General features: G+C 40.6%; 1 protein-coding gene and 1 long non-coding RNA gene across 3 annotated transcripts in view; both read left to right on the forward strand.

Moving 5' to 3' along the window:
• LOC131482807 (uncharacterized) overlaps positions 1–15,823 on the forward strand; it is a 29,487-nt gene extending 13,664 nt beyond the window's left edge. The window contains exons 3-4 of one of the 2 annotated variants that reach the window (XR_009247307.1): positions 14,137–14,194; positions 15,452–15,823. This is a non-coding gene — a long non-coding RNA (uncharacterized LOC131482807). Of the gene's footprint in view, positions 1–14,136; positions 14,357–15,451 lie in introns of those variants that run through there. The other variant, XR_009247306.1, reaches the window with a different exon arrangement.
• A 1,880-nt stretch (positions 15,824–17,703) lies between these two features.
• LOC118758162 (zinc finger protein 260-like) lies at positions 17,704–23,655 on the forward strand. The gene is made up of 5 exons (XM_058678369.1): positions 17,704–17,819; positions 18,061–18,153; positions 18,706–18,770; positions 20,469–22,768; positions 23,503–23,655. Exons 1-4 carry the CDS (start codon positions 17,750–17,752, stop codon positions 22,644–22,646), a joined length of 2,406 nt encoding a protein of 801 aa, XP_058534352.1. The 5' UTR covers positions 17,704–17,749; the 3' UTR covers positions 22,647–22,768; positions 23,503–23,655.
• The last annotated feature ends 1,138 nt before the right edge of the window (positions 23,656–24,793 follow it).

A 24,793-nucleotide genomic window follows, 5' to 3' on the forward strand; every position in this document is an offset into this window, starting at 1 on the left:
AATGGCAGTAACCACTGGAAATTAGTAAGTGAAAAGACACCATGATAATTCAGTTTGAATTGACCCTGAGATGAAACAATGGTTATTACTGTGAAATATATCCATTCAACGTAAGATCTATAGTTTGTTTCTCAGTAATGTAAATTATCCTAAGAGATATGCATTGAACAACCTAGATAACATTTACAAAACTGTAGACACTCATCTTTTTCTGACTTTTTGGTCTACATTTTACTAATAGGCTTCATCTGTTCTGAAACTCTTGAAAATACACAGAATTGAATTAGGCTTCTGTAATTTTTTGGAGAAAGGGAATGTTTAACTAGCTGAGAGAGAAACTATGCAGTATGGGTTTGATTCAAGCTCAGTCACTGAAGGGTGCTGTTAGTCACCTATAAGGCCTTGGTTTATCTCTTTGGTTTCAGATTGTTGGTAAAATAAATCTCCAGATTTCCAGCAAGATCCCTGGATCTTTTGTTTTTCCACTATTGGACAGGTAAATTTATAGGGTGCTATAATGTCCTCTCAGAAAATGAAGCTTTTTTTTTTACATTGCTGTGTGGTGTACCTTCTCAGTTTCTTTCTTTGAGTTTACAGAGCTTTATGTAAAACTTAGTTTATCAGGGCTGAGGGGTTTATGATGGCTGTTAGAGTTATGGATTAAGATCTTCCTTCCTTTTTAAAAATAACTGTATATCTGAAATTCAGAGTTAGAGAGAGAGTGATCAATTTTCTATCCACTGGTTTAGTTCCCAAATGGCTGTAATGTTCAGAGCTGGGTCAGACCATTGCCAGGTACTAGGAGTTTCTTCTGCTTCTCCCTCTGCCACTCAGGTGCAGGCTCCAAGTCCTGGGCTGCTTTCCCACATGTACTAAGAGGGAGCTGGGTTAGAACTGGAGAAGCTAAGGACTTCAGCTGGCACCCATGTTGAATCCTGGCATTACAGGCAGAGCTTTTTTCTGCTTATCCACAGCAATAACACAAATCCTGTTTCCTTCCTAACACAATTATTCATGCCAAAGGAAGCAATGAGCTTTATCAAATGGAATTCACTTTAAATAGTGCTTCACCGCCCAAACTCTCTAGAGCTTCACAGTAGAGGCAAGGGAAACCTGAAGAGGTGAGGACCCTTCCTTACATTGCCTGAACAACCTTTTTTTGCTTTTCAGATTGATCAGATTAGAGCCATGCTACATCACCTCATCTGTAGGTTTCTAATGAATGGATGATATTAGAAATTTTGTAATAATATATGAGTCAAAAGGACATCTAGTACCAATTGGGGGCAGAACAAATTGGACGGCTCTCCCGGACCAAGATCTGGGAAGATCAAAACTCTAAGGTGGACTGTGTGAGCTAATGGCCCTTGGAAGGATTTCCTCAAGCTTGGAACAATGAAGAAAATGAGGTTGGAAACAGTTCTTTCATTGCCTTTATCTCATTCCATGAACCTCCTCACCCTAGTACACATGGGCATGCACCCCTCTCAAGTATGTAAATATCATCAAAAATGAAATGATTTTTTAAAAAATATATAGGAGTCCATTGAGCAGGATAAACAAGGGCCTAGAAAAATAATTGGAAGGTTCTTGATGATGTTATTCTCAGTGAAGGGATTAGCTTTCAGACAGAGAATCTGCATCACTCCCTAGCACATTTCCAATGCTTTATGCTGCCCTCATTATTTCCAGAAGTGGTTCTCATATTCTATGTTTGGAGACAATGTTAATGCCTCATGTGCCCTCATAGCTCTGTAAAGAATCAGCAGTTGTTAAGATTTTTGTACAAAAAAGATGCAAAGCAGTATATTTTAAGAAATTTTCTATGTTGAGTGGTAAGTAGATATTATGTGCCTGAATGAACCAAAGTGGATAAACACCACACACTGATAATATGTCAAAATCCCTTATTGTTTTGAGATGAGTTTTTTTTTTTTAAAGATTTATTTATTTTTATTACAAAGTCAGATATACAGGCAGGAGGAGAGACAAAGAGGAAGATCTTCCGTCCGATAATTCACTCCCCAAGTGAGCGCTGCGGCCGGTTCTGTGCTGATCCGGAGATTAGTTTTTACTTGAAAGAGTTACAGAAAGAGAAAGAGTTAGAGAGATCTTCTATCCACTGGTTCATTAACCAGCTGGTCATAAAGGCCACAGCTGGGCCATCCAAGGCCTGGAATTTCTTCTGGGTCTCTCACTTCGACAAAGGGGCCTTAAATTGTGGTCATTTTCTGCTGCTTTCCCAGGCTATTAGTAGGCAGGATTAGAGCTGGAATTCATGTGAGATTCCTGTGCCTCATCCGGAGAATTAGCTTGTACACCACACTGCTGACATTTGAAAGTGCTTTTTTCTTTTTCAGTTTTTTAGATGGTGGATGATTTTATTTAATATTTTTCATCTAATTTCTGTATTTTCCAAATACTTTCATATATATGTATAATATATAATATATATATATAATTTTATCTTTTATAATGCTGATACAGTTAATTACATGGGTTTTTAATTTAATACTTTTCATCTAATTTCTGTGTTTTCCAAATGCACACACACACACACATATACATCATTTTATTTTTTAATGCTTACATAGTTCATTATATGGGCGGGGTCGACGATTAGGGGAAAGTGGTTGAGACCATTGTTTCCACATTTTCTTTCTTCTTCCTGATTCTGAAAGAAAGGGAAAGATAAGGGAAGAAGCCACACCCAGCCTTCTAGCCACCTCAGTGCCTGGTGAAGGAAAACAGCCACCCTACATCATCTCGGGGTCTCTGATGTGGAGCATGTTCTGAGGGTTCTGTTTAAATTGTTTTAGTAGTTCTGACAGGCTGTCAATCCCACAGATTCAAAGATGAAGAAATATTCAAGGTCCATTGGCTGACATAGTCTCTCTTAGTCTCCAGTCACCTAGAAATTTGCTGTCAAGCTTCAATGGGGGTAGTTAACCAATTTGTTCTACCTGTCTTCCTCTGCTATGGCTTACAGATGCCATATGTCTCCAGATGTCCTTGCAGGCTGCAATGGACTATCGAATCCTCCATATGCAGAACTGAGGAAACCCAGTTCTGACAAATGCACCCCACTGTCAGATCAGAGGTTCTGCCATTCTTCCTGTAGTTGGAGTTATGAGTCCAATGCTTAAGTTGGGGGGACCCTCAGAGAAATCTTATCTAAGGTGATCTTATGTGTGCCCTCCAGTACAGGGTCAGGCTTATTCTGTCATCCACATGAGCCTATACACGCACTAACTGATAGTTGCAAATGCTAGGTCAGATCTATTCACAGCCTGTTCTGTCATGCAAACCAGTGGATGCTGTGGCCAAGCTCAACCCTGCCCACTACACACTTGGCTGTCATGTACATAATGGGAGCTGTGGCTCAGTCATAACAACGTCCAAGAGCCCCGACTGGGCTGTCTCCCAACCCTGGTTCCTGTACTTCCAGTATGTACAATGGATTGGTCTAGTCTGTGCCACATCTCATTCAGGTCTCATCCACACCATTTGGCATTGAAGCCTAACTCAACCCTATTGACTCTATGCTCCATCCTTCACTAATGTCAGCAAGTGCCACCACCTGTCTAGCCAGGTCCATCTCCAGTCTTGGTTGTCATGCTCACCAGTGGGAGTTGCAGCCTATCAGAGAAGTTCCCACATCTTCCCTACTGGACCCTCTCCTGACCTTGGATCTTGAGCTCTCCAGGTGGTTCTGCACTATAGCTTGACAGGGCTTGCCTTCAGTCCCAGCACTTGCCAGTTGATGCTGTGGCAAAGCCAAACCAACCTATACTTACCATGCACCGATGGATGCAGTTAGCATAGCCTGGCTCTCTAACCCAGTTCACATGCAGGCCAATACTAGTTGTAGCCTTACACAGCCTTGTCTGACCTCAGTCTCAGCTCTCACAGGAATACTAACCCAACATAGCTCCCCTAGTAGGCTCACACCTGTCCCCCACTCCCATGTATCTCACATGTGCTGGTGGTACTGCAGCCCCTTCTGGCATGACCCTTCTAACCTTGGCATATGCCAGTGGATGCTATAGCCTGGCCTGGCCTGGTCTGCCCCCAGTTACAGCTTGAGCCGGTTGGTGCTACATATACCCAGGCCAGCCTTGTCCTAATGTAAACTGGCTGGTACTGTGGCCTGAATTGGCCTGTCCTGTACTCTATTCTGATTTTCAAATCTGCCAGTGGGTGTTATGAACTGGCCCAGCCTGGCTCACCCTCAGACCTAACCTCCACATATGCTGGCAGGCAGTGTAAACTGGCCTGGTCTGGACTACTGGAAGTAGGCAGTTGAAGGCAACATTTTGCCAGAAAAAAAATACTTTTTTGTAGAGATTTGTTATTTTTTTAATTTTACACAGTATACATTTTAATAAAATAGAAAAAAATAAAAAATTTTATCTATTTTATTAAACTAAAGATGAAAGTAGGAAAATAATTGACAGTAAGAAAAATATCTTCAAACTTATTCTACATTTTATTAAATCTGATGAATATATTCTCTATATTCTCTCTTTTTTTTTTTTGTAAATTTAGTATTTTTTCCCTCTGTTTTATTTTTAAGTTTATGGTACAATTCCATAACCAGATGAGTTGGTCTGGCTGCTGCTCTAGTCAGATGCTACAGATACAGCGAAAGGATATAATGTTTCAATTTTGTTTGTGTTTGAACAACAACATGGAAACAAAAATTGACATATGCTTATGCAGAGATTTTCCATTTGGTTTTTTAATAAAGTTTGACACCTTTCCCCACCCAAAAAAATAAGTTAGGATATTTCTCTCTTCTGTATACAAGATTATAAGAGCAGAGATTGTTTGACATGATGATGGGAACTTCTGGAGAAAAGATTCTTTTTTTTTTTTTTTGCCACTTACAATTTATTTTTTTATTTTTTTCCATTTTTTAAAAATATTTTTGACAATCTTTACATAGTTAATTGGGGTAAAAAGGTTCAAGGAGTATAGGAGAGTGGGTAAGACTATTATTTCCAAATTGTTTCCTTCATGTATCTGAGGTAAAGGGGGATTTTTTTTTTTTTTAAAGATTTATTCATTTTATTACAGCCAGATATACACAGAGGAGGAGAAACAGAGAGGAAGATCTTCCGTCCGATGATTCACTCCCCAAGTGACCCGCAACGGGCCGATGCGCGCCAGTCCGTTGCCGGGAACCTGGAACCTCTTCCGGGTCTCCCACGTGGGTGCAGTGTCCCAATGCATTGGGCCGTCCTCAACTGCTTTCCCAGGCCACAAGCAGGGAGCTGGATGGGAAGTGGAGCTGCCGGGATTAGAACCGGCGCCCATATGGGATCCTGGGGCGTTCAAGGCGAGGACTTTAGCCGCTAGACCACGCCGCTGGGCCCGTAAAGGGGGAGTTTTAAGGGAGAAGTCCCACCTACCCCAGGTCCCTGATGTCAGGCATGATCTGAGGGCCTTGCTCAAGTGGTTTTGATAGTTCACCAGTTATGAATCGCTGCCAGTCGTCCCATTCTAAACACTATGAGGTCTTTGAAGAATCCACTGCTTGATATAGTCCATCTTAGAGTCTCCATTTGTCCAGTATTTCGCTGCCAACATATGGCTGAGGTGGTTGATTGACTTGTTCTGTCTTCTGTCTTTTCATGGTTAGGGTTCTGAGTCCGGCATTTCGATTGGGGAGATCCCCAAAGAAACTGCCTGAGGTGTTCCCAGACCAGATTCTTGTGTGTACTAGCAAGTACAGGGCCTGGCACAGTCCATTGCCCTAGTCAGTTGGTGGTTGCAATTGCTGGGTTGGTTCTTTTCCCAGCACTGTCTTCCACATGAACCAATGGGTGTTGCAGTCCATCTTGGTTCTGCCCAGCATGTACTCGGCCCTCACATAAAGCAGTGGGAATTGCAGGCTAGTCAGAGCGACCCACAATAACCCCCACCAGGCTTACCCCCTACCCTGGTTTGCCAGTATGTGTAGCAGACTAGTCCAGTCTGTCCCACATCCCATTCAGCTGTCTTACATTTCAATGGACATTGAAGCTTAGTTCAGTCCAACGAGCCCGACTGTCATGTTGGGTGCCTTTCTGTCTAGCCACCCCAGCCCCTGTCCTAGTTTTCATGCCCTCCTGTGGTAGTGGTAACCCAAGAGGGAGGAGCCCACTATTTCTCTTCTAGGCCACTCCCACTCCCGGTTTATGCACTCTCCAGGTGGTTCTGTGGTTTGGCTTGACAGAATTAGCCCCCAGTGCCAGCTTCTGCCAGTTGATTCTGCGGCAAAGCCTAACCAACCCTCACCTACTCTATTTATGCTTGCACCATTAGGAACAGTCAGACCAGCCTGGCTTTTCAGTAGTATATGTGCAGCTGAAGTGAGCACCCCGCCTGGCTTTTCCATGATCTGGCTCACATGAAGTGCACAGGTGTTGTAACCCTCCTAGTCTGCTCTGCCCCCATCCCAGCTCACGCTCTCAAGTGGGATTAGATGTCCAGTAGGGGAACCCCCGCATATTACCCCTGCTGGCTCTGCCCCCTTTTTTGGGTTCTCACGTGTGCTGGTTGGGTGCTGCAGTAACATTTGGTACAGGCAACCTCACCTTGGCATTCTGTAATGTGCACTGGTTTTTGTCTTGACCGAACCTGGCCTAACCCACACTCTGTTCTGTTACTCGGATTCGCCAGGGGATGATGTGAACTGATTCAGCCTGGTCTGCCCCGACCCATGCCAAATGTATGCCAGTGGGACATTTTCCATGACCTGGGCTGTTTCCTTTCATGCTTCTTGCGTTTACCTGTAGGGACTGTGTCCTGCTGGAGGAGTTGCCCAGGCTCCTCCATCAGAACCTCTCCCAATGTCAGATTTTGTCTATACCAGTGTGTCCATGATCTAGTCCTACTCAGTTTATCTCCTGTCCTAGCAGCAACAGTGACTTTTTCTGACTGGCCTTCAACCCATTCCGGTTCTTACTGTTCGATGTTTTAGTCCAGCCATGGCTCGTCCATACCCACATACAGCTCACACATGGCTCAGTAGGGGCAGAGACCTAGCCTAGTCCATTCCACATCCACCCTGGCCCTCCAGGATACCAGACGGTGTTGGAGTCTAGCCTAGCTTGGTGCATCCAGTCCCAGTCCACACTTGTTCCAAGTCAGACTATAACCATATCCTGATCAGAACGCAGCCCCCATTCCAGCCCCATGGTCCTTGGTGGGAACCTCCACCCAGCTAGGGTGTCCCCTTAGCTCCCCAACTGGGCCTGTTCCCAGTTGTAGATCACATGCATGCCAGTGGTTGCTCTGACTCAGCTTGGCACAGCCCATCACCTTTCCCGGCCCTTTTCTTACATACTGTGGCTTAGTGTTCCTGGCTCATGCAGACCAGTAGGTGCAAGAGCCTACCTCAGCATGACCTGTGCTCCACCCTGGTCTCTAGTTTCGCTTTTGGGATAAGGTTTGCTGAGTCCTGCCCGGTACACCCCATTCCATTACTTATTTCTAAAAAAGAATATATGAGTCAGGCTCAAGGATCCAGGCCAGGAGACTTGGCACGCATATGACTCCATGCCCCAGGGGCTCACATGAGCAGCATCCACCATGCAGGTGGGTCCCAAGAGCTAAGCCATGTATTCTGAGCTCCGCCACCCCCTGCCCCCGAGGCCCAAGACCTGGCACCCAGTGTACAAGCAGATTCAAGGACATAGAACACATGACCTGACCTCTGCCTAACCCTGCATCCATTTTGCAGAAAGACCCATGGGCCTGGGCTATACAACCCTGACATCACCGGACCCCCTGTCCCTGGAGTTCACAGACCTGTCATTCACCATGCAGGTGGTTCCAAGGTGATCCAGATCTCACTAGACCTCCCCCCCCCAGGACTCAAGAACCCACCTGCATGTGGGCTCAAGGAAGGACTAGGCTAGACTACCTGGACCCCCACTAACCTCCTGTCCCCGAGTTTCAAGGACCCGGCACCCACGGTGCAGTCAGGCTCAAGCACCTCCACCAGGTTATTTGAACACCACTGGACCAGGTACCCACTACACAAGTGAGCCCAAGGACCCCGACCATGTAATGCTGGTCCCACCGAAACCCCCATCCCCCCGGGGCTCACAGACCGAGGATTCAACACACAGGCGGGCCCAAGGGCCCAGGCCAGTTGACCCAGGTCCTGTCAGACCACCGCTCCCAAGCCTCACAGTCACTGCCTTTCCACCCTAGACTGGCATGGCTTGCCTCACCTCAGCATCAACGAGAGTGTGCGTTAGCCTGGGTCAGTCCAGCCTGCCTCAGTTTCAGCTTCTGTTGGTTGGTGCTGCAGCCTAGTTGGTTGTGGACAGTTCCAGCTTCTCCTGCAAGCTGGTTCTCAGATCTGCCAGTGGAGTTCTAGTGGGCTTGGTGCTGTAGCCTAGTGGCTAAACCCTTGGATGCACCTGAATCACATATGGGTACCAATTAATGTCCCAGATGCTCCACTTCCCATCCAGCTCCCTGCTTGTGGGCTGGGAAAGGAGTTGAGAATGACCCAAAGCCTTGGGAACATGCACCTGCGTGAGAGACCAGAAAGAAGCTCCTGCCTACTGGCTTCAGATCGGCTCAGCTCCAGCCATTGCAGCCACTTGGAGAGTGAATGAGCAGGGATCGAGACCTTTATCTTTGTCTCTTCTCTACCAATCCTTTTCAGTACTTTGGATTGTGTGAATACAATAGATTTATAATGCAGTTTTTCTTGGTATGTTATCCATTACTGACAGGTAAAGTGCTTCAGTTTTGGCAGGAATCAGTTTTTAAGTATTTAAAATTTTAATTTTATTGGAAAGTCAGATATAAAGAGAAGAGGAGAGACACAGGGGAAGATCTTTTGTCCATTGGTTCACTCCCCAAGTGGCCTCAGTGGTAGGAGCTGAACCCATCCAAAGGCAGGATACAGGAGTTTGTTCTGATTCTCCCATGCAGGTACAGGGTCCTGAGGCTTTAGACCATCTTTGAGTACTTTCTGAGCCACAAGTAGGAAACTGGATGGGACAGGAACTGGCTGGACAGTAGACAAACCAGCTGCAGTATGGCATCCCAGCGCATGTAATTCGAGGACTTTAGTCACTAGACTGCCAAACCAGTCCCATTTTCAAGTGTTTAAAAATATATAAACCATTTTTCTACTTTTAATAAAATCCTTATTATGAATAAATCAAACTAGAGTACCCAGATACCTGAAAAAGCAAGTTATAGAAATGTCTTTGTGAAGTTCTGTTTAGTTGAAGTTGAAATTTAATTCCTTATTCCTCACAAGATGTATCTGCGAATCAACCTAAAATATGTAGTTTTACATACAGTATATTTCTTTTGAATCACTTTTATTAATACAATATTTATTTGAAAGGTAGATTGCAGAGAGGAGAGAGATAGTCCATCAGATGGTTGAGGGCTGTGCAATGCCTTAGTCCAGCAACAAGAATCCATTTAGGTATGCCAATAACCTGTTTAGTTTCCCACCCTCTGTAATCCAAGCACACTAGCAGCATATTGCGTTGAAAGTGTTGAATAGCCATTAGACATAAACAAGGCAATTGGTATCAGATGTGATCTATCCCAACAGGTGCCCAACCTCCTGTATCATGACATTCAATTCTCTAAGTCTGATGGTTTTCTCTGACTGTTGCTATAATATAACTATTTAATGAGGTAAAGTAAAAAATACATTTCAAACTATGTTGCTGTCATATTTATGGATGTCCTGTGGGCTAAGGCAAATAAAATGGCAAAGTCAAGTGTCACTGAAGGTTTAAGAACTGGGAAATGTCATTGAAGTCCTAGGAAGCTTCAGTTGGAGCAGTTACTAGAAAGCTGTGTAGAATAAATATGTATTATATCAATTTTTCCTGTATAAGTGCAGATAAAATTGCTCTAATTGAAAGATGTCTGCCTTCAGCACAGTTTTTAGTATTAACAGCAATAAATGTTCTAATGGAAGTCCTTATATGGAGTCCAGTGCAGCTTATCTGTCAAAACAGACAAGTACTTAATACCCCCAATTATTTTTGAGTAGCATAAATTTTAGTGACAATATGTTTTTTTTATGGTATGTTGTAATTTGCACAATACCTGTTGAAAAGAACAAGTTAGTGCTTGGAGCAGGTTTCCAAGCTGTGTCACCCACAGGTCTACAATGTGATTTTACTTATTGCAATTGGTACAGATCTTTTTGCTTGCAGCCACTTGTGCTACTACCTCCAGTGAGTTCCAGCTCTGGGTTCTTATGTCAGATTTCCACCAAGAACTCCATAGCCCCAACTTCTGGCTCACCACTCTCCACCTCCTGTGATACCATGCTGAGGCTGCACCGTTGTCTCTGCAACCTTTCTCTCACTTTCGGTTGGAGCACATCCCAGGATTAGGGAGACACCAGGTATCCTATGTAGTTAGGTTGTTGGTGGTGCTGATCTTGCCGGAACCTGCTGGACATTAGGTCTGGGTGCCACACGGACTTATTTAGACCCCTACAATGCCACAGTCAGTATTATTTTCCTACAGGACCAATGCAGTCCGCAGAACTCAGTGAGTTCTTGCGAGCTCAGCACATGTGCAGTTCATTGTTGTCCCTGCAGTCCTAAACTTTTGCCAAAGTGTACAAAATGGTGCCTGATGTACCACTAGTACAGTTCTTGATCTGCTGGCCATCTTGTCTGAGGGCTTCCCAGACCTGTCTTGGGTGGAATCTGTAGAATGCCACGTTGCTGCAGTTCACTGAGTCAGAAATGAGTTCACCACCAGCTCAGCACTGCTCAGTCCTTTCCGTTGCCTTTGCCTCCTTACGCAAAATGGCGCCCAATTCAGCTTTAGGGGTCTGACTGAGTTGTGAAATCCACCCTGTTCTCTCATTGCCCGTCTGTGATCTGCTGCTCTGTCTCTGCTCCTGGTCAAATCAAATGGACCAGCAGGACGGACAGTTTTTTGTTTGGATTTACCTCCCAAGCTCCCAGTGAAAGTCCCTTTCCACCTGGTTGCTGGTGGAATTCTGGCTGCTGGTAGAGTTCACATTGCTGTTAGCTGAATGCCGCTTTAGTATCAGTCACTGCAAGACCACACCATTGTGTCTGCTGCTTTCCTGAGTCTGTCAGTCTCCAGGTACTCCTCTGCTATTGTTCTGTGCTTTCCTATTTCCTGGAATGTGTCCTCTGCTTCATCTTGATTAAATGTTTCTCTCCATTTAGACGTGTCCTTACTCTGTTCCTCTATGTTGATTCTGCTAACCAGAAGTACAATGACCAAGAGCAAAAGAGACAAAGGCACAATGAATATTACTGAAAACTCTCCTGCAAAGGAGCTAAACCTTATGCTAACCTCAGAGTTAACTGAGGAAGACATTGAGAATATGGGGCATACCGAATTCATAAAACTCATTTTAAAGCTTCTGATCAAAAGTGAGAAACACATACAAGAGTTCAAAGAATTTAAGGAAACAGTAAAGCAAATCAAGGCTGATATATCAGTAATTAAGAACACAGTAGAGCAAATTAAAAGTACCATGGAGAGTGTCCAAAATAGAATGAAGCAAGCAGAAGAAAGAATCTCAGAATTGGAAGATATTTCCTGTCATCAGGGGGAAGCAAACAAAAAGCTGGAAGCAGAGCTGGATCAGGCCAAAAAAAAAAAGTATTCAAGAACTGGAAGACACTATTAAGAGGCCAAATTTAAGAGTTATGGGAGTCCCAGAAGGTCCAGAAAGAGATGCTGAGTTTGCAAATGTATTTAATGTAATAACAAAGGAAATTTTCTCTAATCTAGAGAAAGATTTGGGAAACAAGATCCAGGAGGGGCACAGAACTCCCAACAGGCTTGATCAAAAGCAATCTTCACGACACATGATCATCAAGCTCTCTTCATTTGAACATTAGGAAAAGATACTTAAATGTGCATGTGAAAAAAACCAGTTTACATATAAAGGAAAGCCAATTAAACTCACAGGAGATCTCTCACAGGAAACCTTTATAGGCCCAAAGAGAATGGAGTGACATATTCCAGATTCTAAAAGAAAAAACTTGTCGGCCTAGGATAACATATCCAGCAAAGCCTTCTTTTGTCTTTGAAAATGAAATAACATTCTTCCACAGTAAAGAAAAGTTAAAAGAATTTGCCTCTCCCAAATCTGCCCTACAAGTGATACTTCAAGATGTTCTCCTGACAGAGAAGAGGAATAGCACCCAACAAAACCAAAGGCAAATAGGAAGGACATCCCAGTAAAATGACAACAGAAGACTAAACCAATCAACAACCCATTCCTAAAATGACAGAACCAAATTAGCAACTAGCACCCATGTATATTCAACTCTGAATGTAAATGGCTTGAGGTGAATCAAATGTCATAGATTAGTAGACCGGATTGAAAAACAAAACCCATCTATTGTCTAGAAGAGGAAATCAGTGGAAACTATATTGCATGGGATTTGATGTTTTTGGTGTTTCATCTCTTCAAAACACTTTCTGCTGAATAAATTATTCAATGATTCATAGATCATAGAGTAGCATCATTTTCTTCAAAAAGGTTCTTGATTTTCATTTCTTCAGCTACACGTTAGTCATTTTGTAGCATGTTATTTAACTTCATGGTGTGGTTAATTTCTTTTTTCTCCCGTATGTTGATTTTGTTTCGTGGCTTCTCATTTAAGGGGATGCATAGTAGCTGTGTAATGGAGACTGTCATATCTAGTAACATGTCATTTAAGTTTATGGCATTGTAAATTTCTAGTTTTCTTCCTATTGTTGATTTTGTATTATGACTTTTCATTTAAGAGGATGTACAGTAGTAGCTGTGAAATGGAGACTAACATCCAAATGTGAAGATACAATGTAGTATGCATTTCTACTTCCCAACAAAGATGGACTTACAATGAAACTGTTCACTATATCTTTTTTGTTTTTAAAGATTTATTCATTTTATTACAGCCAGATATACACAGAGGAGGAGAGACAGAGAGGAAGATCTTCCGTCCGATGATTCACTCCCCAAGTGAGCCGCAATGGGCCGGTGCGCGACGATCCGATGCCGGGAACCTGGAACCTCTTCCAGGTCTCCCACGTGGGTGCAGGGTCCCAATGTATTGGGCCGTCCTCAACTGCTTTCCCAGGCCACAAGCAGGTAGCTGGATGGGAAGTGGAGCTGCCGGGATTAGAACCGGCTCCCATATGGGATCCTGGGGCTTTCAAGGTGAGGACTTTAGCCTCTATGCCACACCGCCGGGCCCAACTCTTCACTATATCTTGACAATAGGATGCTGGACTCTCTGCCATTGTCCATGCCCACAATGATGGACATATGGCTGTGTATAAAGAACTTTACTTTAGTAGTGATAAGGGAACTAAGTGGGGGGTGGGAGGGAAGGAGCCTATGGAACTGTATCATAAAATGATAGTAATAACATGTAAAAATAAAAATTTAATTAAAAATAAACATTGTTGGCCATCAAAAAACAAAAATAAAAATAGTTTGGATTATCAAAAATAAGTTAGTGCTTGACAGTAATATTTTTTATTTTTAAGTAAGTATAACATGTTTGCTTTAACCTTATAATAACTTGAATTTAATCCCTGCTAATTATTGAACTTGTTTATGCTGTTTCTAGGAAGCCTTCGTGTCCCTTTTCGTCTGAATGCACTGTTCTTGCCCAGGAAAGTTGATTGTCTTTTTTTTTTTTTTTAATATTTTTTTATTGTTATCAGAAAGCTGGATATACAGAGAGGAGGAGAGACAGAGAGGAAGATCTTCCATTCAATGTTTCACTCCCCAAGTGAGCTGCAACGGGCCAGTGCGCGCCGATCCGATGCCGGGAACCTGGAAACTCTTCGTGGTCTCCCACGTGGGTGCAGGGTCCCAATGCATTGGGCCGTCCTCGACTGCTTTCCCAGGCCACAAGCAGGTCTCTGGATGGGAAGTGGAGCTGCCGGGATTAGAACCAGCATCCATATGGGATCCCGGGGCGTTGAAGGCGAGGAATTTAGCCGCTAGGCCACGCCGCCGGGCCCAAAAGTTGTCTTTGCTTCTCTAGCCATTGTGTCTGGTTCCTGTCTTGACAGTACTTACACAATAGGAAATAATAAGGACACATGGGAAAGCAAAACCAATTCATAACTCTGTCTATCCACCTTTTCTTCCAGGTGTATTTCTGTAACCGACTACATGCTTCCAAGTCTAGAGAACACAACCACACTTTCAGTAAGTTATATGTTTATGTCTCAGCTTGTTTTACATTGTGTTGTAGGAGCTTTATGATGATTTTCTTAAGCTGAAACAAAGAAATAAATATGTAACAAAGAAGGTAAGATTGTCATAACTTGACATTGGAGCTGTTAAATCTGATTCAAACTTTCCCTCCAAGTTTTCTGATGATATAAAAAAGACATTTATTTTATGATTCAAATTGAAACTAAGAATTTGTTAATTATTGTGGGATATTAAGTTTGAAATGGTGTTTATTGATCTTACAGATGATATAATGAAAATCATTCGTTACCAACATGAAAATAACCACCCAACATTTGGGAGTAGTAAGAGTTTCCAAATATAAAAATAGTTATCAAATTTTCAGTTTTGCTTTTTTGGAATTGCTGAAATGGTATGGTGCCTAGTAGCATTTGGAGGTTTTTATATATTTTAAAAACTGATTTAAGACATGTCTGCTATCTGCTGATTGATTTTCCAAATGATCACAATGATCAGGGCTGGATCGTGTCAAAGAGAAGAACCAGGAGGTCCAACTGTGTCTGCTAGATGAATCTCTCACCCCAGTGCTTGAGCCTTCTTCTGCTGTTTCTACTGCAGAATCTAGCTTAAAGCTAGATTGGAAGTGGGGAAGGTGGTAGCTTAACCTGATATGCCACAGTGCCATTTCTTTTCTTTTCTTTTCCTTTCTTTTCTTTTCTTTTCTTTTCTTTTCTTTTCTTTTCTTTTCTTTTCTTTTCTTTTCTTTTCCTTTCTTTTCTTTTTCTTCTTTCTTTCTTTCTTTCTTTCTTTCTTTCTTTCTTTCTTTCTTTCTTTCTTTCTTTCTTTCTTTCTTTCCTTCCTTCCTTCCTTCCTTCCTTCCTTCCTTCCTTCCTTCCTTCTTTCTTTCTTTCTTTCTTTTCTTTCTTTTCTTTCTTTTCTTTCTTTTCTTTCTTTTCTTTCTTTCTTACTTTCTTTCTTTCTTTCTTTCTTTCTCTCTCTCTCTTTCTTTCTTTCTTTCTTTCTTTCTTTCTTTCTTTCTTTCTTTCTTTCTTTCTTTCTTTCTTTCTTTCTTGATTTATTAGTTTGCAAAGCACAGCTACTTAGAAAGAGAGAAGTGGAGAGAGATCACCCGTCTGCTGGTTTACTCCTCAAATAACCAGAATGTCCAGAGATGAGCAAGTATTAAATCATGGGCCAGGAGTTTTGTCTAGGTCTGCAACTTGGTTACAGGAACCCAAGTGTTTGAGCCATCCTCCACTTCCTTTCTAGGCCTGTTATTAATTAGTTGGGTCAGAAGTGGAGCATCCAGGAAATGAACCAATGCCCATGTGGTATGTCAGTTTTTTTATCTACTAAAGCAAAGGCCTGACTCCTGCTGCCTATGCTTTGGTTTTTATTTAAAATGCAGAGTTGCAGAGAAAAGATGAAAGAGAGTGAGTGAGCTAGAGATCTCAGTGGGTCATTCTCAAAAAGTTGCGATTAGGGAAATGTAAATCAATATCACAATGAAATATCACCCCAACCCTGTCCAAATGATTATTATTACTTGGAAGAAAGGGTAACAAATGCTGGTGAATATGTGGAGAATGAGAACTTTTATACAATGTTGATGGGGTTATAAATTAATTCGGTCACTGTATAAAATTTCTCCAATGGTTATGCTGTATGATTGAGCCATCTATTAGTTGTGTGCCCTAAAAGTATGAACACATTGTATAAAAGAAATATCTGTAGCCATCTTGTTTACTGTAGCAGTGTTCATAATACAGAATATATGGAATATATGAATGATCGTTAGAAGAAGGAATAAATAAAATGCGCATATGTACAATAGACTATTATTCAGCTATGAAAACAAAATTCTGTGGATTACATGAAAATGTAACTAGAGGGTAAAGTGTTAAGTAAAATATGCTAGTTACAGATATATAAATATCAAATATTCTATTACATAAAGTAGCTTGAAGTATCAAAAGCAACAAAAACAAAAGGAAGGAACACCTGTTTATCAGTGTTGGTGCAAATGCAATCTTCTCAAACAAATGGTGAAGCATGATATTAAAATAAATAAATAAATAGCTAAAAAACAAAAAGATAGCTGGTTAATTTTAAGGGGTTTCCAAACACAGAAGCAAGTTGATTTATAACAACATGGTGTTAGCCTTGTATGTATTTTTTTCTGTTAAATTGACAGCCTGTCACTGGCTGAGACTTAGCTGCTTGTACGTTGTAATTTGTTTCCCTACTAAGTTTGAAGTTCACTGTAATGAGAATTTTAGCTTAATTTAAATGCTTTTTTTCATAAAAGTAAGACAAATAGAAAGTAGAAAGGATTTTAATATATACCTTCTCCAAAGTTAAAAAAAAATCACATATATATTTGAATCCAGAGTAAGCTGTAGGAACTATTCACTCATTTGTGCAAGTTTAATTTAAAATTTTTTTCCAATATTTTTTCAAGTTGCAATAGGAAAGATGGATTTTATTAATGTCAGTTTATAAGACTTTAAATATCAGCTTGTTTGAGAAAAATATCATAAATTATTCAAAAATTTTCTCACTGTCCTATCCAGTATAAATCATGTGTCTTTCTTATCTAATCTAGCATGTTATTTAGCTCAATGTTCGAATTTATATGTACAGATTACACAGTGAACTCATAATTATTAGAGAAAATAATCTTACAGAATCATAAAGGAATTCCATTGTAAATTCAGAATTGCAAATACACTGTAGGACAAGATGTTTTTATTTTGTTTTTACCTTATGTTGCCATATAGATTATAAATTAATCTGTGTCTTTAGAAGATGCAAATGAAATATGCAAAGAATAATGCTGTGTCATCTTTCTATTTAGTTATCCTGAGCTGAAGTTTTAGTCATATCCCTCCGAAGACTGAACGTGCGACATCCATGGATACAGATTCTGTTCTTAATGTATGATTTTCAACAGAGAACAGACTTACTTCCTAATCCTATACCTTAAGTGAGTGATCCAGAAAACTTTCCCTTTCAAAACTGAGAAATCAGCAGAAAGGCCCCCAATATAGCATTCTAATAAGAAGAAATTCTACAGAAAGAAAATATGGGGGAACATGCCAGTTGGAAAACACTCACTCACTATTACAGGCACTGAGTTAATATTTTTGCTCAGTGTTAAAATGCTTAATTATCTTAATTTAATTGAAAAGCAGAGTGGCAATAACAGAGGGACAAATGGAGGGTGGTTTCTTCTACTTGCCAGTTTATTCTAACAATGCCTGCAACATTTCATCAGAATCAGAGTCATTAGAGAAAAGAATCAGCTGCAGAATAATAAGGGATAGTCTATAGTAGTTTTGGAATTGCAAAAGTAATGCAGAAAGAGTATTTTCATTTTGCTTTTCCTCTATAATGCCATATAGATTATAAATTAAGCTGTATCCATAGAAGTTGCAAATCAAACATACGTAGAAGAATGTCCTGTTGGTCTTTCTATTTAGTGGTGCAGAAGTGAGGAGACATGTGCTATTGCAGGTGTCATTTGAAGATGTGGCTGTGGACATTACCCAGGAGGAATGGCAGAGCATGGACAATACTCAGAGGACCCTGTACAGGGATGTCATGCTTGAGACCTATAGCAATCTGCTGTCCGTGGGTGAGTGAAATTCTGTCATGCCTAATAGAATCCTTTCTTTATACTTGACAAATTAAAGAAGAATTTATAAAGTTTAGTACCTAATAGGACTAGTATTTGAGGTTATAAACGACCTTAATATCTACTCTTCAGATAATGATTCATATTAGCCGTTTTGTGACACAAATGTTAGATCCAATCTTTTCTTCTTTAAGCTCCAAGATAGTGATTTCACAAAGTGTCTTTTTTTTCCAAGTAACAGGGTACTACATAACAAAACCTGATGTGATCTTCAAGTTGGAACAAGAATCAGTACCATGGACAATGGAAAAATCTGTTAACCAGCAGCTTCCAGGTACGTCAGTACATAGTGGGAAGAGAGGTTGATACATAGCTCAATAAATATTCACTGGAATTCGTACTTATTATTTTTTATGTTTCTTCCGAAATCAGCTTATGTCGTGATGAGACAAAGGCACTCTAAGGTCTCCATGTGCAGGTCTATCTGACAATGCCTTCAAATATTAAAATTTATCAACCTGAAACCAAAAATGTAGAACTAAATATTGATCTTTTACATGATCCCGGCAAGACAAGACAAACTGGAACTGTTATGTGATGTAATACATCCCAAACATTAGTTTGAATTTCTGTGCCATATTTTCTATCCTACCCCCATCAATTTAAAATACAAAATCCCAAGTAATTGAAAATGGAGAAAGAAACCCTATTTATTATGTTAATATATTAATTTAAAAAGTGTAATGATCATAAATATGTGCATTGTCCTAATGTTAAAGTCTGCTATATCTAGAATGGCAAGAAACATCATTGTCTCACTTGAGCATTAGAAAATAAATATTTAGATGTGATTCACAGATATGTTTACTCCTTTTCCTCACTTCAGATCCTTGCAGAAAGAATGAGCTGCTTGGAACTAATCAGGAAAATCAAAAAACCGCTTTCAGGCAAGTTGTAATCACAAAAGTTGTATAACTTCAAAAAGAGTTACATTGCCAAAGATGCTTAATTTAAGCTCTAGCCATAATTGAAACATGATATGAAAGGGAAATTCTTATAAAAAAGAAACTTTGAAATATAATTTTTTTTTAAATAAGCAGACAGAGAAGTTTTATTTGCAGAGTTCCAGGTGAATGTACAAAGCAGAGGGAATGGAAAAGAACCACCTGGGAGAGAGCAGGAGCTGGGGTACTTGTTGAATGGAGAGGGAGATACACCAACATTTTTCAAAAGGGTCTTGGATTTTTAAGTGTTCCATGACTCTTCCTTGTCTGAGCAGGAACCTGTGGGAAGACATTTCCCATTGGTTGTCTCTCAACCAGAAAATAGCTTCTACTGTGTAGTTAATTCAAAATGTACTCCTGCTGTTCTATGGTTGTTCAGGTCTCAGATGTGAGAAGCCACATGGGTGATAGAATTGAGACAGGAGACAAAATAAAGGAACTGGTCTTTTCTCACTTCATCTCAGGAGTGTAGAGGTGGTCATCAAAGGTCCACATAAGTCATTTCAAATGATTAAACCCCGGCAGAATACCTGTGGGGATGCCATGAATCTCACCGCTCCTTCACTAATGATAAACCAACATGAAACATGAGAAAGGAGCTTGGCACTTGGGTACCATGCCAGGTGGTCAGCATTCAGAATTCACCTTGGATGTTTCAAGTCATGCAAAAAAGTATCCTCTGACAGGGACTGTCAGTCCTCCACCAGGTTTCTTTCAAACACGCATTCAGAACGTACTCCCAAAGGGGAAATTGAGGTGACAGGAAAAGAGCAATAGATAGTTGGGGATTAGAGACTCCTTTGTTTTTTTTTTAAAGATATATTTATTTTTTGAACGCCAAATATACAGACAGAGGAGAGGCAGAGAGGAAGATCTTAAGTCCAATGGTTCCCTTCCTAAGCGGCCGCAACAGCTGGAGCTGAGCCAATCCGAAGCCAGGAACCAGGAGCTCTTCCAGGTCTCCATTATGGGTGCAGGGTCCCGTGGCTTTGATCCGTCCTTGACTGCTTTCCCAGGCCATAAGCAGGGAGCTGAATGGGAAGCGGGGCTGTCGGGATTAAAACTGGTGGCCATATTGGATCCAGGCGCGTATGCAAGGTGAGGACTTTAACCACTGCGCTATTGCGCCAGGCCCAAGGGATTAGAGACTCTTAAGTTCTAAACAGCCATGCTTCCTATTTTCATCCCCCTAAAAAAATCAACCCATCTAGATTTTCAGCCAGAGCTAAGTGATAGCCAGCGGATGGGGTGGAGGGGTCCATATTTATGCAGAGCAGTGGGGTATGAAGAGTCATTTTCACAGGTTCAGTCCCACTTGAGGGAAAGCATACCAACACTGTGAATTCTTCTCTCTGCTGAGTCAAGCCTCATGACTGTGATATAAGAAGCCTTTTTCATTCCCTGTGTTGGGCACCGGAGAAAATCTTACCAGGAAATCTCAGTGGCTCTTTCTGCAGCTTAGTATAGGAACAGCAACTCAGACTAAGTTACTTACAGAAGTTTTGCTTCATAAGTTACCAGGTGAACTTAGAAGAGGGGAGGTGGAAAGTGTGTCCCAGGAAAGATCTCAAAGATGGGGTGCCTCTTGAAAAGTGAGAGGAACGCCCCATAATTTATTTCAAAATGTCTTATTTTTCCTAGGAAGCCTGATGAAATGTCACTTGGGAAAAATTGCACCTCTAGTGCATCTGAGAACAAACTCCAATGTGGGGAAAATCTCAGTCAGCATGACAAGGCATACAGTTGTAAGCAGTGTTTTGAAGACAATGGGAAAGAAGAAACTTTCAGCAGGAACACGTTCCTTAAGTGTGAGAAAATTTGTGTCAAAGACCCATTTAATGACCCTATTATAATTGGAGAAACAATTCAGGTTGACAAGAAAATATTCCATGGCAATCCTTATTTTGGCATCCATCAACAAACACACTCAGGAAAGAAACTCCATGAACATTTCAAGAGTGAGAAATGTCCTATTTTTAAAGGAGATATTAAAATAAATCAGATGATCCAAACAGCTAAAAATCACTATATATGTCACTACTGCAAACAGTCTTTTAGCTGTACCTCTTGCTTTACCACCAAAGAGAGATGTGAGATAGAAAATTTCTGTATATGCAATGAATGCAAAAAAACCATTTACCAGAAGTCGGAATTTGCTAGAGATAAAATGCTTCCCAATGAGGACAAATCATATGAATGTAATGAACTTGTGAAATCCTTTTGTGCTCAATCAGGTCTCATTAGTCATCAGAGAATTCACTCAGGGGAAAAACCTTATAAATGTAATGAGTGTGGAAAAACCTTTTGCAAGCCATCAGTTCTCATTAAACATCAGAGAATTCACACAGGGGAAAAACCTTACGATTGTAATGAATGTGGGAAATCTTTTTGTCAAAAGTCATCCCTAATCATACATCAGAGAACCCATACAGGAGAAAAACCTTATAAGTGTAGTGAGTGTGGGAAAGGTTTTTGCCAGCAGTCAGGTCTCATTGTACATCAGAGAATTCACACAGGGGAAAAACCGTATAAATGTAGTGAGTGTGGAAAAGCTTTTTGTTACAAGCCATCTCTAAATGCACATCAGAGAATCCACACAGGGGAAAAAGCTTATGAATGTAGTGAGTGTGGGAAAGCCTTTTGCCAGCAGTCAGGTCTCATTGTACATCAGAGAATTCACACAGGGAAAAAACCCTACAAATGCAATGAGTGTGGAAAGGGTTTTTGCACAAAGTCACACCTAATCACACATCTGAGGATCCACACAGGGGAAAAACCTTATACATGTAGTGAGTGTGGTAAAGCTTTTTGTCAAAAGTCACATCTAATCATACACCAGAAAATACACACAGGAGAAAAAGCTTATGAATGTAATGAGTGTGGAAAAGAATTTTACCAGAATTCAGGTCTCATTAACCATCAGAGAATTCACACAGGGGAAAAACCTTATAATTGTAATGAATGTGGGAAAGCTTTTTGTCAAAAGTCCTCTCTAATTATACATCAGAGAACCCATACAGGAGAAAAACCTTATAAGTGTGGTGAGTGTGGGAAAGGTTTTTGTTGGAACTCACATCTAATCATGCATCAGAGAATCCACACTGGGGAAAAAGCTTATGAATGTAGTGAGTGTGGGAAAGCCTTTTGCCAGCAGCCAGGTCTCATTGTACATCAGAGAATTCACACAGGGGAAAAACCGTATAAATGTAGTGAGTGCGGAAAAGCTTTTTGTTACAAGACATCCCTAAATGCACATCAGAGAACCCACACAGGGGAAAAAGCTTATACATGTAGTGAGTGTGGCAAAGCCTTTGGCCAGCAGTCAGGTCTCATTAGACATCAGAGAATTCACACAACGGAAAAGCCCTATGAATGTAGTGAGTGTGGAAAAGCCTTTTACCAGCAGTCAGGTCTCATCACACATCAGAAAATTCACACAGGGGAAAAATCCTATAAATGTAATGAGTGTGGAAATGGTTTTTGCACTCAGTCAGTTCTCATTAGACATCAGAGGATCCACACAGGGGAAAAACCTTATAAATGTAGTGAGTGTGGAAAAGCTTTTAGTCGGAAGTCATACCTAATCACACATCATAGGATTCACACAGGAGAAAAACCTTATAAATGTAGTGATTGTGGAAAAGCTTTTTGTCAAAAATCATCCCTAACCGTACATCAGAAAATCCACACAGGAGAAAAACCTTATCAATGTAGTGAGTGTGGGAAAGCATTTTGCCATAAATCAGACGTAATCAGTCACCATAGAGTTCACACAAGAGAGAAACTTTTTCAATATTATGAGTATGGAAAATCTTTTTGCTAGCAGAGAGTTATTACATAAGCAAATTCTTATGCCTGAACAAGTGTTGAAAATTGATACACAAAACATTGATTTTAATAGAAAGCAAAAACTGACGTAGGTTTACAATTCAGTAGCATATTAGCGTGGATTGGCTCATGCCTCGCTGGGTGGGACACAAAGATTAGTTACTCCTCACCATGGTGTTGAGGATTTTCCTGCACACCCCCCCCAAACAAAATGTGTTCTGCACCTTAAATGTCGACAAATATCTTGTTAGAGTTACAAGCCAGTCTAGATTATCCTAAAATCTGCCAAGATCAGCAAAATTATACTTCAACACAACAAATGGCTAAATACTAAAATGAAATAGACACGAGACAGCTGAATGGTACCCTATAGCCATTTTAAGGTATATAGCAGCCGGTCCTGTATATAAACTAAAATTGAAATGTCAATGAGCTAATCATAGGTTGTGGTTAGGACTTGCTTTTTTTTTTTTTTTTAACATGTCAATTCCATAATATTGCAAATTGCTGTTGATGTTATATTGGGACTCTTAATTGACTGTGATAATATTCTACCAGCTCTAACTTCGGACCAGAAATGGTCTCCCCAAGAAACTGTTCAACCCATCTGGACAATAAGTAGCTGGACTCTATGCTTGGTATATGTTTGCAAGGAAAGAATCTTGATTGAATTTGAACTGTAATACTGCATCAAGGTGGAGGAATCCACCAGAGGGGAGGGGAGGGGGAGGAATCCATCAGGGGGGAGGGGAGGGGTAGGGGAAGGGTGGGGGGATTCCCAGAGCCTATGAAACTGTCACATAATGCAAAATAATTAATAAAAAAAACACAATTCAGTAGCATATCCGCAGGAAGGAACAAAAATAGTACATTGACTAAAAACAATCATCTTTCTGAAGTCAATCCTCTGCAGATCCTATGAAGCTCAGAGAAACAACGGTATTTAAACAGAAAAACTAGCTACTATAAACCTACTGTCATAGTCAAATCTTATAAAGTCCAAAATAAGCATTAGTAAGATCACAGATTGGACATATTTTATAATTGCAGTAGGATGTGGAAAATCTTTGAATGTCTCAACAAATATCAAATCATAAACATGAGTGTCATATCTTAGAGCAAGGCAGTGTGATTCTAAAATAGTTGATGGAATCTACTTGATTTCATTTTGTTGTAAATATGTTCTTTCTAATTTTAATTTTGAAAATAAATATATCTTTGTAAAACACTTGCTTTAAACTATACAGTTATCCAGCACAACTATTTTTACAGTCTTAAATCGCTAATGTTCTATTACAGATTCATATGGGACTCACAAATATCAGCTGATTCATGTGGCAATTGTAATGATAATCACCCAGCTTTGAAGGATTGATCTTTTGTTCAGAGCAGGGAGTGATTCATTTGTGACATCTGGCAAACTGTAGGTCACTTTTGTCCCTTGTCTCATTGTATAATTTTAAAGGTATATGGAAGAGGCATAAGAATTTTCTGTCAAGAGATTTTGGTATGTGGTAATGGCAACTGGAGCTTAAATATCAGCTGTCACAATTAGTGCTCACATTCACACTGATTTCATACATCATGGCTTTCCACAGCAGGTTTATTGCCAATGGATACAAACCTGTTCCTAAAGTCTTTCAACTATGAGGATGAGCAGCAAATCTAGCTCTATGGCATAATAGCGTAAGCCTCTGGTTACCGTGCTATGGTAACCTATGGCACCATTGGTTCATGTCCTAGCTGATTCATTTCTGATCTACCTTCTGGCTTCTGGCTTCTGGCTTCACACTAGCTCAGCTACTGCTGTTGCAATCATTTGGGATTTGAATCAATGGAATGAAGATGCCTCTCTGCCTCTGTCTCTTCATTGCAATTCCATGTTGAAGTAAGTTAAAAATGTTATTTTAATCGTGGGCATCATGACTGAAGTTGAGGCAAGTCAAATGTTTAGTATTAAGCTCATTGGCATGGTTCCCGTCTGTGACAGCCTTGATTACTTTTATTTAGTATTTAGAATCATGACCCTTTCAAGCTCAAAAATGTTGAGCATCAGATGCAAGAGAGGCATCTTTTTCTGTAGAATGTATCATGCATCATATAATCAATGCCTTAAACTACAGAGTGAAGTTTGTGCACGTC

Source organism: Ochotona princeps, chromosome 20 (genome assembly GCF_030435755.1).
Source record: "Ochotona princeps isolate mOchPri1 chromosome 20, mOchPri1.hap1, whole genome shotgun sequence".
In the NCBI taxonomy this organism is placed as follows: Eukaryota; Metazoa; Chordata; class Mammalia; order Lagomorpha; family Ochotonidae; genus Ochotona; species Ochotona princeps.